Below are 17,389 nucleotides of genomic sequence, written 5' to 3'. Positions count from 1 at the left end.
CATCAATATACACCGTTTCAGAAGTATAGCCAGAAGATTTAAACATTATATGTTTTGGCATGAAATTACAGACCTTGTCTGTGTAAAGTTTCATCATATCTTCCAGTTTAGTGACCTTGTAATGCTGGTAAACTTGGTAATTTTCCTCAGAATTTTTTTTTCTTCTTTTTATAGCAATGCAGACACTCATACACATAAGTAGCCACACTTTACCCAATGTAAAAATGACTTCTAAATGGGATTCAATTTCAGTAAAACATATCTAAAACTTCTTTAAAATATATATAAAAAAACTTAAGATACATTCATTTACCTAAGAAGTACCACTGCACAAGATATTAAGAATTACCGCACTGGATTTCCCCCCCCGCATGTATTTATATCTTAAAATCAGTTTGAAAACACTATCCAAATTGCATTCTCTGAAAACTATAGTCTTAATAATTTAAGCAATGTTGCTTAGGAAGTAAATTTAAGGATTTTTATATTTTTCAACTAGATCACGATTCGTTTTTTTATGCTGCAGTGTAGATAAAATAATAAACAGGTTTTTACTGAATTAATGCACCTGATGTAATTTCAGTAATACTATAACCAACACAGAATGACAAAAGTATTAAAACCTGCATTATCACAAAATATATTTATAGCCCGAGGAAGGTTAATTGAATGCAACGTTTAAAGCTGTTTTGGTGTTGATTTAGTAAAAAAAAAAAAAAAAAAACCCAACAAAACAAAACAGATTGCCGTTGGTCAGACAAACAAATCACAATAGTGTTCTACTCTTACAATTTCTGCCATTTAAAGATATGACAGAAAAAGTTTGCTACACTACTCTGAATAGCATATTAGCATAGTATGCCTTTCCAAATAGCATATTAACAATAGCAGAAATAGTAAGAGTAATGCTAGTATACTCTTCTGATTTCAACAGTAAATCTGATATGAATGAAAAAGAAAGAAAGAAAATGTAAAAATATGTAAACTCCAGAGCGGAATGACGAAATCACTCAAAATGAATAGGTGAGTTTTTCTAAAATAATGAGATCATCAGTTATGACTACTGTATAGTGTTTGTTTTTTACAGTGTTTGGTGAATCAGTTCGTCCTTATTTCAGTACATTCTCTCTCCTATATGTTATAAAGGAAAATTGATTAGCTAGGGCCCTTCATGACCTTCTCCATGCAAGTTATGAGAAACAGCAGCATAGTCATCATGTGCTACATGAGCTTCCACGTCACTGTTCATGATCACCTGCTATATTTAAACCTTCCCAAACTCTTACAGTTGTTAAATAAAGCATGGCAGTTTGTTGGGTGCTTGTGGAAATGTCCACCCCACCCCCCTGCATCGCCTGCACATGCTCTCACACGCACACAGACGCATGTTTTCCATAGGTGGATTATCTCTGTTATTTTATTGGCTGCGCTGGTGAATCATTGGCTCGGGAGATGAGAGCGGGCTCGCTGGATTACAGGGGTGCTCACCTGTTACAGCAGCCCAGCGGATCCCGGCCTGGTGTTTCCCAGGGAGGCGGCACAATGGAGGGTGTATCCCAGCTGACACTCAGCACAAAAGGTGAACGGTTCGGTAAAAAAGCCCCCAGACCCTCAATCCCCCGATGTGATTTTATTCTAGGTGAGCTCTGAATGCCATACGCAGCATCGGCGTGTTTTTCTGACAAGCCATGTGATGTGCGCTGACACATGAGGTGCGGCCGCCCAGCTGACAGATTAAACCCTGTGGTCAGAGAGCGAGCGGTCGGGCCAGGCCACAGACCAAACGAGCGGGGATACAACCGGCAACAATAGTAGCACCTGTACTACAGTCTACTTGGGTCCAATGTAGTCGTCGAGTTGAACTGGAATAGACTCCTTGTGTCCTTAAACCCTCTTTTGAAAGATTAGTCTAGGCAGGTCAATCAGAGCCCGAGAAGCCCTCGGCGCTCCACTCCGGACACATAATGTGCTCTTGGTGCTCTTGTCAAAGCGTGTGGTCACACTCCTGCGTCAAGCTGGACTTTATTGTTGTAGACCTAAAGGGAGGAGAAAAGACAAACAGAGAGAGGAGAGAACTCAAGGGTCAAGCACCGGGTCCATCTCATTCCTCCAAAGGCTTTTGTGACCCATCTGAATTCATATGTGCATTTGGCATAAAGCACAACAGTTGCTATTGTGCGCCGTGCATGAAATTGCTTTGAGTTGTTTAACAAGATAATAGGGAAAGCGAAATCTCCCTCGGAACGCGATTTTAAGAATGCGTTCGACATTTGAAGGAAGCTGGGCCTTTGGCTGAGCTTGCGCGGCATTTACATGAGTTGATGTACAATAGCTCGATAGCCGAGTGGATAATGTTACACATTAACAGGTTTTCCATTAAGTCAACCTGCGTATCCATGGTGACTCTTTCCCCTTGGCTCCTTGGAAACGGATCAGTATGTGTATCTTATTGACTTGTGTGCTCTTACTTTAGCTGGGATGTTTTCTGGCTAGGCCAAACTCTGTGTATATGCCTGTTAAAGTAGGGTACTTTGATACTGTTTCACATAAAATAAAAATAAAAAATCATAAAAAGAGTTGCAGGTCAAGTCTACAATGAACGAGTCATCATTCTGTCATCATTTCCAAACTCGTATGATTTTCTTCCTTCTGTGAAAGAAAACACTTCTTGAAAACACATTTCTAATTAGCAACAAAACTTCATATAATCACAATTTAAAATGTATATTAAAACTTAAGTTTATAATATTTAGGACACAAGCATCGCTAAATAGAACTTTTCTAATTCTTCCCCTTCCATTGTTCAGACAAGTTGATTTCTACCACAAAACTACTGTTATTTGAGGCATAATCTGGAAGCTCAAAGAGACTGCAATTCCATTTGGTACCAGTAGTGGCATTAAAAAATGACACCCTTCACCTTTAATAATTATGTTTAATGTAGCACATCAGTGTAATGGTGCGTTCACACCGGACGCGAATAGCACGTCAGGCGCGAGTGATTTCAATGTTAAGTCAATGCAAAGACGCGTTACGCGCGTAAAAAAATCCTGCGGCGCGAATGAGGCGTAGAGTGCGGCGCGGTAGACGCAAATACGCCTCATTCGCGTGTCAAGTTTGGGCAAATTGAGCGTCTGGCGCGTTATGTGCGAATGATTTTATAGTGCTTTTTGTGCATTCACGCGTTTGACGCGAATTCGCGTCTGCCGCCCGAGTTGAAAAATCTGAACTTCTGCGTCAATTCACGCCGTGTTAACCAATCAGGAGCCTGCTTGCTTCACGTGGCATGAAGTGACATAGGATTATGATCGCTCCGATGTGGGATAGCAGGTCATCAAACTGGGCGCGGGACAGGCGGATGTACCGCTGAAAGCAGCCGTCATCCAGGCGCAGCTCCTGGAGCAAATGGTAAAAAACTCGCCAAACTGGGTTCGCCTCCGAAGACCCAAATACGGCGACGATGATCCCTACGCCACCGTTCTGCTCTCCAGAGCATATACAGAGTGGTGACTCTCTCGATAAATGATCTATCAACATCACACATCTTGTAAAAAGATGGCCGCCAACGTGTTTCGAAACTTTTGAAACGTTCGCCTCTGACGCGCGTCAATTTCGCTTCAAACTTATGTTTTTACATTTTATTCAAGAGCGAAATTGACGTGCGAATGGACACAAAGTGGTCAAGCGTATAACTAGACGCGGCAGGCGCGAATTTGACGCGCTATTCGCGTCCGTTGTGAACGCACAGTTAGGCTTCACTTAAAAGTTGATTATGGTAATGCACAACTACAGAAAACAAAATGCTAATTGACAGTGTTGCAAAAAATCCTATCCTCAATGAGTACTTTTGTTATTTTACACTTAATATTTAAAAATCCCTGATCCAACATAAAAAAATTATGTACTGTAGTGTAGACGATATTACAACTTGGTTTCATACATTGCATCTTTAATATAAGTACTATGTCTTATTGGTGTGTTTTTTTTTCACTTGTAAAATGTAATAATTAAAGACTAGTTAAATAATAATTAAGGTTGCTCATAAACAGTAATCTGCTTACTTTCATGCTCAGAAAAGTGTGAAAAATTATACATTTAGAAGTACAAACGCCTATCACTTGGACAGTACCTAAAGTTGTATATTCATACCTTAGAGTAGTAACATGTACCCTTAAAGTACTACTAGAACCTTTTAGGGGTAAATAAGGTACACAGATGTCCCATTAAGAGTGCTACTCCAGTGACAAGCTGTTGTAACCCTAAAGGTAAAATCTTTGCTAATCTTTTCTGAAAGTTTCAAAAGCAAATCAAATCTTGTGGTGCCTAAAGATTCCCACCCCTAAACGGCACCAGGTATATGGGGCTCTTTTGGGACGTCTCAGGATGGACAGATGCTCCTGTGGACTCTGCTGTAGGTACGACTGCAGTATCACTTTCACCAAGTGCTGCTTGTGGATTTTTTCTGCGTATTCCCATCGGATCTTCCCCATTTCTCTGTCTGTCACACCCGCCCCCGGATAGATAGACATGTACGCAGACATAATGGAGGCACCTAACACATGGTGCTGTTTTTCCCCCTCTCTGACTAATATTAGCAAAGGTGTTATTGTCCACACCGAGAACTACAATGGCTCTAATTGAACAATATGCATGTGCGTTCCACATTTTAACATGGAATAATTAATAGGATGCATTACACACTTAATTTTATTCTCCGAGCCTCTACGCGGTTTTTCTCATTATATGGCGCCTGTGTGAATTAATTGCTCCAATGAAAGCAAGTGTATTGATTTGAAGCCCAAACCTCCACCGCAGTTCCCCACCTCGTCTAGCGGTTGGAGCAGCTCCTGCCTGGTGATGCCCCTGCTGGAGGGGACAAATCTGGAGAGGGCTGGGTCTCCCCCACTGCTAATGCGCGCTAATGCCAGTCCCTGACACCATGCCAGATGCTCCGCTCTTGGCAGAGGATCTAAGGAAATGTCGAAGCACTCGTCCCCCGTATGGAGATCTCACGGCCGGTAGGAAAGTGGCACAGGACAGTGACGCTCTTTTTCTCTCACCCGCTCCATCTCCTGTATGGCCCCCAGATCGCTTACCTCCCCTCGGGCCTGCCGGATCCAGCTTCTCTCCAATCCTGACCTTTCCTACTGCAAGGCCCCAATCTAGGCTTATCCGTTGGAGGGCTCACTCCCCTCGCCAGCCAGGGATTTCAGGGCAAAAATAAGACATCTGTTCTTGAGGATTAGCAAATATTCTGTGCACCCCAGAAAGCCCGTTTGGGTATTGTGGGCTCAGCGAGTGGAACAGTCTATGGGTTACTTAAGTGCAGTTTGATGGCTGTGTTATGCACGTTGACTCTCTTTTCCTCTATTTGTCAGTCAACACACTGTTATTGTATAAATTATTTTTTTTTTTTTTAATCCCTAACCCAAAACCAAAATTTCTCCAATTTAACTTCTCCTAGATCTTTCAGATCCCATTCTGACTTGGGTTACCATAACTCTAATCAGACTAACATTTTTTCCTTATCTGTGGATCTCAAAATTTTGTTCTCTTTACATTCATCTTTATGACCTTCAAACTAAATCTATCTATCTATCTATCTATCTATCTATCTATCTATCTATCTATCTATCTATCTATCTATCTATCTATCTATCTATCTATCTATCTATCTATCTATCTATCCATCCATCCATCCATCCATCCATCCATCCATCCATCCATCCATCCATCCATCCATCCATCCATCCATCCATCCATCCATCCATCCATCCATCCATCCATCCATCCATCCATCCATCCATCCATCCACCCACCCACCCACCCATCCATCCATCCATCCATCCATCCATCCATCCATCCATCCATCCATCCATCCATCCATCCATCCATCTATAATTCATCTAAAACTGAATTATATTCTGCAACCTCAATTCATAATTGGAATTGAAAGACGGGCGCATAAGTCAACAGAATGACTGAACAGAATGACTGAGCAGAATGACTTCATAATCACAAAATAACGCTGCACTGTAACATGGCGCATTGAGGCTTTGCAGTCAAACCATGACTGTACTGCATGGTCAGTCCTCTCATTAGCGCAGTGAGCGAGTGTTTACGGGCTGTCCTGGGGCTTTGTTTGTCTCTAAAATCAATGTGTAACCTGACCCCACTCTCAGGTAATTTACCCCTGATTATGGGAAAAGTGCTCCCCTGTGCCGAATCATCTTCTCCACAGGGAGACCCTTAGCCACACCATTCAGATGCTCCTTACCTTTCCCATCAGCACCCTCTGTGCCCTGAGATGAGGGCTGGACAGAGACAGATGTAGCCGCTGTGTTGGGTGACATTAGCCGGTCTTGATAGCCCTCAGGGGTAAAACAGCCTAAGCCTCTGAGTCACCGGGCGGCTGCATCGCTGTAGTAAGTGCTGACCTCATGGAATGTCCACAGGTGGCAGGTACATGTGTCTGAAATGTGGACGTCACTTCAAAGCTATTGAGAGGGCAAACAAACCCAACCTGTTCACATGAAGGGCATGTGGTTGAATGTCACAAAAACATCCAGGGTCATATTTCACCCAGGTCATATTGAACATATCTGAACTGCACAAATGCATTTATATCTGATTTGTTCAATATGAACATATACTGTTCAATACTCAATACAGTATACACACAGTATATATACATGGCACTTACGATTACTGTACTGCAATAATACATATATTAACTTAAATGGTCATACAAATATTTACATTTATTATTATAAATAATTTTTTGTTAGTCAAATATGATACAGATACTGTATGTTCTAAACAGGGTTTGTGAAATTCACCCATTTAAGAAAAAAATATGAATAAATGGCTTACAGCTTTACCTTAAAACAGACTAAAAAAAGTGATTAACGACATAGAACACAATATTTAGATGAGTCGTCTGCTTTCCCCAAACGGTTATAATTAACGTGTGAACGCAGGTTCTCTGAAGTCTGCTAATCACAGTGGCCTTTTGCGGGAACACAAACAGGGCTTGCTCATGGAGGTGAAACCTGAGTGTGGCCCCTTCGTCTGGATTGTCTTTCAGAGAGCTCCTGGGAGCCACCGTGCATCGCTCACACAAACATGGGATTATGTGCCATAGTAACACGGTATCGTGCATGCAAGCAGCAGGCTACGTCCTCAGTCTCCCCTCTGTGGTGTTTAGATTTATCCTGAACAGCTCAGATATGATCATTTAAACAACAGAAACATAGTTTCCCATTTCAGGGTAATGATTTAATGAGAGATGAGGGCTTTGAGCTGTCTCTCTGTCTACTACATAGGCAGCTACCATCTAAGACAGGATCCTAACTTGAAGACAAGCTCATAAGTAATCTATTTGGAACACTTGTTTGGCATTTGCGTGTTGCTGAACTAACAATGTAATCCTCTAAAAAAACAAATGATAATAAAATGATGATAAACTCTAATAAACTGGAAGAAATATATACAGTAGTCAACATTTAAAGTGGATTAAAACCTTAGGACAACTTCCGTTCTTGTCTTAGGACAACTTTGCTGGACTTTTTTGATTCACTTCAAATGTGGTCTACTGTATATGCATCTATGGTAAACATTTTCCTTTCTTTTTTTTTTTTGTTAGGTATCTTTTTACTGAGCTTGTTGCAGTGCATTCTGGTATTGTCGTCTCTAGTATACATTATATGAGGTACACATTTTGCATCATAGAAAGCAGTATAGTTATGCTACCTACCTTTCAGCACAGCTATTGCCTCGCAACTTTTTATAATACTGTCTATATTGATAGAACACATGGTTTTGGAACAGTGCTAGTGTATTTTGGGCAAACCAGAAACCAAAAGGAGATACTCTTGCATCTTTTTTTTTTTAGCTTCATGACGCAAATGGGCACACTAAATCTGATGCAATAGATGATCGTAGCCTCACAACGCTGCTTTCATGTGTCGCGCGATGGGCCTGAAGCCCCCTCGGTGAGGATGAGTGTTGCTGAGCCTCCTGAGCCCCATTCACAGCTATAACAGCAGTGCTGGTGCCGCCCCCCTGCACCTGCTCCCCGCAAGGACCCCAGCGTCCCGGCACTGCGGGCCCCAAGAGCCACATAGTGGGAGATTGGATCAGCATCCCCACGCTGAGCGAGACTCGCAATCTTCTTTCAAGATCCCAAAATCCCCCCAGCCTCCCCACCTCACATCCTGCATCTACTTGCGCACACGTTTTTGTGTCTATTTGAACTGTGACCTTGGGCACCCCCTGGAACTCTCGCGCTGTGATGTCAGCAGGGGGTACGGCGGAGGGCAAGCCGAGGGTAGCGACTCGTTAGCAGGTCGAGGGTCGAGAGCTTCAGGGGCCGGATTAGAGTAATGAGGGAGATGGTGGAGCAAGGAGAGAGAGTGTTGAGCTTCACCTCAGCTTCCATCGATCTCAGGCACTCCAGGAAGTCCAGAAGAGAAATCAGCTCTCTAATTTCTGCTAATTATGATCCACTGTTACTCAATACTGCAAAGAAGGACATATAGAGACAGTCAGAAAGAGTGATGAGGAGGAGAGATTCCACGATACCACAATACTTCAAATATATACACTAGTTTAGGGTCAGTATGATTTAAAAAATAAATAAAAAATTATTACTTATATTCAGTAAGAATGCATTAAATTGATCAAAAGTGAAGGGAAAGACATACGTAAGCTTAAACGATTCTATTTCAAATCAATTCTGTTCTTTTAAACTTTCTATTCATCAAAGAATCCTGAAAAAAAGTATCAGTTTCCCCAAAAATATAAAGCAGTATAACTATTTTCAACATTGATAACAATAAGACAATGTTTTTTAAGCAGCAAATCAGCATCCGAGAGCCGACATGGTGTATTTATTCAAGCTTTCTCCTCATTCTTGGCAGATATTCAGACACTGTAAACAACAGACACTGATCTGACCTTTTCAATTTTTGAAGACTGAACTCACGCTGTGTGAGAGCCATTCTGCAGCAAGGGTGGCAGACAAAAGCTGAACTCACGGCAAGAAATCATTATTATGAAGGACAGGGGCTTTGGCTCACATTAGCAGATGTGCACTTCTCTAAACTGGATGAGTTTCAAGCACTTAAATGAATGCCCGTGGGATTCATGACACAAGGGGATTGATGAATCTTCCCGTTCTTTGTTTCTTTTGTTTTATTTTGCTCTGCAGGTTTCAAGAACCGTCCTAAATCTCTCAAAGTCTTTGTGAACCCCGTCAGCCACAAGAAAGAGGCGTACCAGATCTACCTGGACAAAGTGGCCCCGCTCTTCAAGCTCGCTGACATACAAACCGACGTCACCGGTAAGTCTCACACATCTGCACTGTACGGGATAGCACACGGTTACATAGGTGGCTTTTCCTCCCAGGTTCAGCTTAAAGTCTTCACGCACAGGTGATCCCCGCCCCCTCAGGCCTCACTCGAGGTCGAAGTGCATTAGCGTCTGCCCTCGGGGTCTGTTCGCTCATAGGATTCATCACTCAGTGCTCAACAATTCCCTATATGCTAACAAGCTGGTGCTTTACGCCATTAGGCATTGGCAGTGGATCATAGGAAATCAATATTTTAGGGTGAGGAATGTCAAGGTCCCTATGTTAATGCATCATTTGAATACACACTTAAAAGCTAAATTAGTGTTGTTTACCATTTTAATTGCCAACTCTCATGGATTACACTAAAAATCAACATTTAGAGGCAAACAAATATTACATTTGACTAATATTAGAATATCCTATACTGACAATTTTAGTTTACTCTAAAAATCATTGAAACAAAAACTTTCATTTACTTGAGAAGCAACATATATTATTTTATATAAAAAACATGTTTTCATAAATTCATATTATCTTGAATTTAAATGCATTTTGTCTTACTGCACTGGCAGATGTTTATTTTTGTTTATACCTAAAATACGTGGAGGGAAAAATCAATAAAACACATGCTCTGAAAACAGTTTTTCAATATGTTGCTTTAAGTAAATGTATCTTGCTTCAAGGAATTTTTAGATATATGTGACCGTGGACCACAAAACCAGTCACATGTCGCACAGGTATATTGTGGCCATAGCAAAAAATACATTGTATTGGTCAAAATTATTGATTTTTCTTTTAATGCCAAAAACCATTAGAATGTTAAGTAAAGATCATGTTCCATGAAGATATGTTGTACATTTCCTACCGTAAATATATAAAACAAATATTTTTGTGAGTGGATAGAGCAAAATCGGTTGTTTCGATTTTTTTTGCACCCTCAGATTCCAGCTTTTCAAATAGTTGTATCTCGGCCAAATATTGTCCTATCCTAACAACAAACCATACATCAAATGGAAAGCTTATTTATTCAGATGATGTGACTGGTTTGTGATCCAGGGTCACATATTAATTAGAAAATTGGACAAAAATGTGTTTAGATTTGGATTTTCACCCTGCAACCAGATTCATATGAATCTTTTCAGCCATACGTAAATGCAGTAACCTACAGCACCCTAACATCATGGTATCGAGCTTTGCATGAGCAAACGTAGCTAATCCACACACTCAATTTTTTTACTATTTTACGGTGTGAATGGTCCTTAATTTCTATTAATTCATACAATCTTATTCATACGTTTTTGTACAATCTGCTTATTCCTCACTTAGGGGTGGACCTTCATGCTTACTTTTTTCTAAAAATCATACATTTTTGTACAAGTCACATCATACAAATTTAGACTAAACCACAACAAGTGTTGGGGAAAGTTCATTTTAAAAGTAATTCTTACAATATTGCTTAACTAAAAGTAAAAAAGTAACTAATTGCATTAGTTACTTTTTATGGAAAGTAATGCGTTGTTACTTTTGCATTACTTTTTCTCACCTGGGCTGGGCTGGGCTTGCTTGTTTTTTTGTTTTTTTTTGTTTTTTTATGAACTAAAAAGTTCTATTTTTGGTAAATGTAAAGGCCTTTTCGCACCAAATGTGAAATGAATAAGCCTCAGGCTGAAACAAACCTTTCAGCTGTGCTGCCATTCTGGATTGCAGAAAAATAGGACGCATGAGATGTTCATCACTCTCATTTAAGCAATAAAAACAAAAAAACTTAAACACAAATATGTTTATCTAAAGTCATGTTTGCTTATTAGTATGGCTGAATTGAATCATCGAAGGTCAGCAACAAAGACATTGGTTAATAAAATGAGATTAAATACATAAAGTACATTTGTGCTATTTCACATATTTAAATATTGGAGGTTTGCGTAATATCCTGAGTTTTTATTTCTCTGTTTATGTTAATTTTGTAGAATACTGAATCTGTTTTTGAACAAGTGAGTTGAGTAAATGTCTGCTCACATTTAGAACTACAATAAGCATCATGTTTACACAGCGCACACAACGCATCTTCACCTCACTCCTGATTTCTCTTAAAGGGGTCATCGGATGCTAAATTCACTTTTATTATGGTGTTTGCATATAAATGTGTCTTTACAGTGTGTGGACACAACCACCATACAATGAACAAAATCCATTCTTTTGGATTTTTGCTGTTTTTGAGGAGGTAAAAAGGGTGTTTTACACAACCATTGAGGAATTTTAACCTAAGTGTGTTACAAACTTTACATGAAGACCCTAAAGGATCAACTTATGGAAAATGGGCTTCCGACTAACCCTTTAACATCGGGACAGGAGAGGTGTCAGTCAGTAAATGGAAAAACAAACTTGCGTTACTTATTTGAAAAAGTATTTTGTTGTAAATTAAAAATTGTGTTACTTTTTCAAGTAACTAGTAAAATAATCTGATTATGTAACTTGTGTTACTTGCAATTCGAAACACCTCGTAAAATAGTTTTCTCTTTGGATCGAGTTATTTTGCTTTTTTATATGTTGCTGTGTTGATGTAGGCTACATGGTCAACTCCAAAAACATTGCCATAATGCAAGAACTAATAAAATATAAACCAAATTCATACAAATGTGATGCTTATGCACAAATATTTGTACATGCTGTCCACAACCAAGCTCTCCTTTTCTTTTAATCCTAAATCTCTCGATATCCATTTGTCAGCAGTGTGTTTGTGTGCTTGAGGTTGTGTATGTGTGTGTGCTCATACTGGAAGTAGCAGCTGTACAACACTGCTGTGGATTGTTCTAAATGCATCTCACACTCATAATGACAGGAGAAGTGTATCCTCCGTCAGTAACCTGACCCAGGGGGAGGGACTGCACCCATCTGTTCTAACACAGTGCGGGACTCCCCCCCTCTCCTCCCCTTTACCCACCTCCTCCCTCACACACAGGACCCCGTACTATATGTACTATACAACCACGGACTACCACACACACACCCGAACACGCACCAGGCGCCCCCTGCTTTTAAAAAGGAGACTCCACAATCTGAGCTCTAATGAATGTGGGTACCTGATTCCAGAAGCCATTTGAACAGTAATAGAATCCGTTTCCTGATGATTTGCTCCCGAGGGCAGAGGCTGAGAGCTCGAGGTGGAGCCATTAAACAACATTTTACCTAATAGAAATTAAATATCTCGTTCTGCCGCTCGGAACGCAGAGCTTTGAGAATATATATGATCGAATTAGCTGTAGACTGAGATGCACGGGCAGCAGTCGTGAAATGTCATGTTCAAGAGGGAGTAATTAGAATGTGTAATTCGCAGCTATTTACTGATAACCAACGCTTGTATGTGGAAATGTCATTTTTGCCATTTACATGGTCATTTAAGAGTCTAATTTAGCATTTGATGTGCTTAGATTGGTGATCTAGATTGAGCACTGTTTTAAATACAAGGTTAATTTTGAACTCAAATTAATGATATCGCACAGTTCAGGCCAGAATTTTCAATCAGTTAGTGAGATATGAAAAATATGCCTGGGTTGTGGTTTTGTTTGACAAGGTCAGGGCCACATGATCCTATAATTACACTTTGATTTGCAAGTGCTCCCCCTACAGGTCAGCACTAAAAACTGAACTCATGACAGAGTCTATGGCTATGCCTGGAATAATTATGTAGGCATACTTATGTTTCTGCAGTATATGTGGAGTAGAGTATAAATGATATCAGTGGCACTATTTATATACTATACATCATTTGAATCTGGATATAAAAATGGAAATTAATAAGTTTTATTTACAAGATAACTACATGTTCATTAACCCCAAACATGATGATGATGATGATAATAATAATAATAATATATTAATTGAATGAATGGATAAATGAAAATGAATGATTTTTTTTATTTGCAAGGACATTCAATTGATCAAATGTTTCTACATTGTTACTAAACAAAAAATATTTCAAATAAATGCTGTTCTTTTGAACATTCTATTTAAAGAATCCTATTAAAATGTATAATATTTTTCTCTGTATATATTAAGCAGCACAACTGTGTGCAACATTGATAATAATAGGAAATGTTTATTGAGCTGAAGGATTTTTTGATTTCTGAAGGATCATATCATATAAACATTCAGTTTTACATCACAGGAATAAGTTACATTTGAAAATATTTTTTAAATAGAAAGCAGTTATTTTAAATTGTAATATTATTTCAAAATATTAATGTTTTAATTGTATTTTTGATCAAATAAATGAAGCCCTGTGAGCACAAGAGATTTCTTTCAAAAATATAAAAATGATCCTACCAACCCCAAACACATAAAGACACATTATAATGTTTCAGAAAATTTCTTTCCCCACAATTGTGTGTATGTTCCATTGTCCATGTGCATCTGTAGTTGAGCTGGTACCAGGGATAGCCAGGTATGTCATAATAAGCAGACACACTTGCATCTCTGTGTGCATCATAAAACACATTCTCAAACAACAACAACAAAAAAATAAACATCCATCTGCAAGTGTCACATCAGCCACGGTGAGCCCTTTGATGGGTGGTCACAGCTGGGACCCGCTCCATGGCGGAGGTGCCCCAGAAAATGCTAAGTGGGGCACGGGCGTGCACAATGCCATCTGCGGCGTGCCACCCCTCTTCCCCCACATTCAGTGGCATTTTTGCGTGCCACACAGGACAGGGGTTTCTGCCACTCGACAATTATACTGGATCAAGCCTATATCCAACAAACTCTGCTGACCACATCTAACCCTCTTTTTTCTGACCCATGACCTTATGTTTACCTTGTTACATCACAGTACTGTAATGTAAATAGCAAACCACACATTAAATGCTGGGAAAAATCTTGTTTTGCGCAGCTTGGGGAAGCTGAATACAAGAGCGGTTGCCTCTTTGTACCACAACTCATAATCTTGATTAAAAATGCAAACAGCATGCAAGTATAAATTCTGCTTTACAGCCAGTACCATATGTTCGGCTCAAGCCATTTGCCAATGCCTGGAAAAGGGTACTAAAGGCAGTTTGGAGTGCTTTCCTTTAAAAAAAAAAAAAATTAACTCTCTCTTTTCCGCAGTCACTAAGCGAAAGGGCCAGGCTCTGTCCATTCTGAAAGACTGCAGCTTGGAAGAATATGATGGGTATGTATACTTCATGGTTTGTACTTAAAAAAAATTTATCTTCAAAGATTCAGTCTATGAAGCATTTTGTCTGTGGGTTAGTACCACTTCAACTCCCAACTCCAAATTCATTCATATTTCTAAAAGAAACACAGTTGAAATTGAATTGGGCCGAGCACCAAAACACACTTGTGGCCAGTCAGCAGTAAGGGGTGCATACACTCATTCGGGGGGAGGTGCCTGTGTTGCATAGCGTGTTTCGTGAATTTGGGGGCGGATCTATCAGGATAGGGGTGTGATCCTTTTGGGTAGGGGCGTGTTTGTTTTGGTGATTTCAAATATCAACAGCGTTTCTCAGAAATCACGTACTGCACCTTTAATTGCAAAATGACAGTGTGTATGTACATTGTATTTTATTTATAATTTACATTGATATAGGCTATATAATAAAAAACTAAAAAAAAACTATACATATATATATATACGAGAGAGAGAGAGAGAGAGAGAGAGAGAGAGAGAGAGTTTTAATGTTTTAAAAATTGGTTCCAATTTCATTATATTACAGTAAAGCAAGGTATTTTCTGTCTGTCTTAGGGTTATTGTAGTTAATATATATTTTACTTGAAATAAATGAAATATTAACGGAATTGAACCAATAAAAAAAAAAAAAAAAATTTAAACAAAATATTTCAGCATGTTGCCAAGGAAACATTGCTCATTTTCATTTAGTTTAAATTTCAATTTCATTTACTTGATGTACTAATAACTTAAATTGAAATAAATAAATAAATAAAACTACATAAAAAACAATCACTTTTGAAAATGACAAAAACTAATTAAAAAAGATTATTATGAAAATGTTATATATATATATATATAATATATATATATAATTTTACATTATATATACAATTTTATATAATTATATATAATTTTATACAATTAGATATAATTTTACATTATATATACATTAAGAACTATTAATTAGAACTATAATATTATAGTATCAATAAGACCAAAATACCACTTGACTGTCTGAACAAATGCTTGATGTGCAGAACTAAAAGATAAGCTAAAGTAATCTACACTAATTAAAAAATACCCAAAAATGAAACTTTTTTCATCAACTTCATGTCTTGTGAAGCCTATGACTTGGTCATTGTGTGGAAAAGAAAATTAGTCATTTATTGTAGAACTTTCATGTTGCTCTTTTAATGAAAGTGAACCATGGCTGTTAAGCAAGATTTTCGATGAATAATATATTCACAATATTCTTTGTATGGAATAGAGCAGTCCTGACATGCTCCTAAATAAGAAAGCAAGTCATTAAACAACAAAGATGACAACTATCATTTGAAGGGTGAACTAGCTTTATGACACGAGTGAAGATGGCATGGAATTCAAAGCTAGATGACCGAGTAATCCTGTCTCTCCCTCACATCCTCATGCCTCTCTTGAGATGACATTTAGCCATAATAAATAAAGTAGTGTTTGGGACAGAGAGAGAGAGAGAGAGAGAGAGAGAGAGAGAGAGAGAGAGAGAAAGGCAGAAGTGGACTTTTACTAAATGAGTGATATACTTTGATTGGAGGTGCGTGCCGCGGGGCCCAGTGCGGAGCTCTCCGGTAGAGCAGGTCTCTCTGGTGCAGCTCGGCAGGTGGCTCCTTAATTACCTGTTCTGGAAGCAGTGATGAAGCACCGCCATCCAGCCGACCGCGGGTGCGGGGCATCGCTCACACCACATCGTACGCTCTCTCTCCACGTGCTCCAGTACTTCTCACAATTAGCTCCTCTTAAATATCTCCGGCCCCGACTTAGCGCTCATCCGTTACTGCCGCCCTACTGTTCCGCTGCATCCTCTGGGCTCGGTGGGAGGGGACGTGCTGGGTCTGGCACAGTGGTCTTTGATTAAAAACACAGCGTGCAGGTTCACGGCAGTGACAAAAGGACAAGGGCAAGCACCGAGCGAAGAACACACTCATGTTGAATGGTGATTAATCTGTGATGCATGAAGGTGGTGAGAGGGCTTGGTGGCCGGGTTCTTGTGAATCCAGAAATAAAGAGATCAGACACTGTAAGAGGCCTTAGTGGAACTTAAAATCTTTATTGACATAAAACCACAGGGTTCGGGATCACTGGGTCTGATAGGACGGTTTCAAAGTGTGAAAGACTACTGTGAAGCCTAGGGCTGGGCAGTATCACAATATATTCACTGATGATAGAGATGATAGAGAGTGCAGGACTGCTTTACATTATTTATAATTGAGAGCAACGGAAAACATGGAGCAATGGAACAATACAGAGCTGGAATGGCTCTTGAGGTACTTTGATGTCATACACTGATCGGTCTGCACAAGCGCCGCTTGAAAACACCTGTTCACACTTGGCAGGTTTGGTTCGATTAAAACAAACTCGGGTGCGATTGCTCTGTTAGTGCGGTTCATTTGATTAAGTGTGAACGCTGACATCTGAACCCTGGTGGGCACCAAACCAGTGGACCGAGAGCCCTGAAAAGATTCTTTCAAACGAACTCTGGTGCGGTTCGACTGAAATGTGAACGCAACATGGACCAAAGACGTGTAAACAGTTCGGTACAGGCATCAGAACCGTGTCTCCTCGCAGCAGATCTGTGTTTGTGTGTGTGACGGAGGGATTCCCACTGCTGTTTTGACTACTTTGCCCATTTTATAAGCTCTTCACGAGTTCTCAGCTCCATCATATACACGCACATACAGTGAGCGCATTTTGCACAGCATGCTAAGCGAACCAGGACTAAATGCATCATTTAAATTTTTTGGTGCGGGCCAAAAGAACAAAGAGAACCGAACTACAAGTGAGAACACACCCAAAATCTGTAGTGGTCAGGTGATACATCGCCCATGTGGTACAAG

General features: G+C 39.7%; 1 protein-coding gene across 1 annotated transcript in view; it reads left to right on the top strand.

The window, feature by feature from the left end:
• cerkl (CERK like autophagy regulator) overlaps window positions 1-17,389 on the top strand; it is a 59,912-nt gene that overhangs the window by 17,563 nt on the left and 24,960 nt on the right. Inside the window, exons 3-4 of the mRNA XM_079618665.1 lie at window positions 9,212-9,343; window positions 14,456-14,519. Of these exons, the coding sequence (XP_079474791.1) occupies window positions 9,212-9,343; window positions 14,456-14,519 (196 nt within the window). The remainder of the gene's footprint in view (window positions 1-9,211; window positions 9,344-14,455; window positions 14,520-17,389) is intronic.

The sequence above is a fragment of the Phoxinus phoxinus genome (genome assembly GCF_949152265.1).
Source record: "Phoxinus phoxinus genome assembly, chromosome: 7".
In the NCBI taxonomy this organism is placed as follows: Eukaryota; Metazoa; Chordata; class Actinopteri; order Cypriniformes; family Leuciscidae; genus Phoxinus; species Phoxinus phoxinus.
The sequence above is the reverse complement of the archived record's forward strand: the minus strand, read 5'-3'. Positions and strand labels throughout refer to the sequence as shown.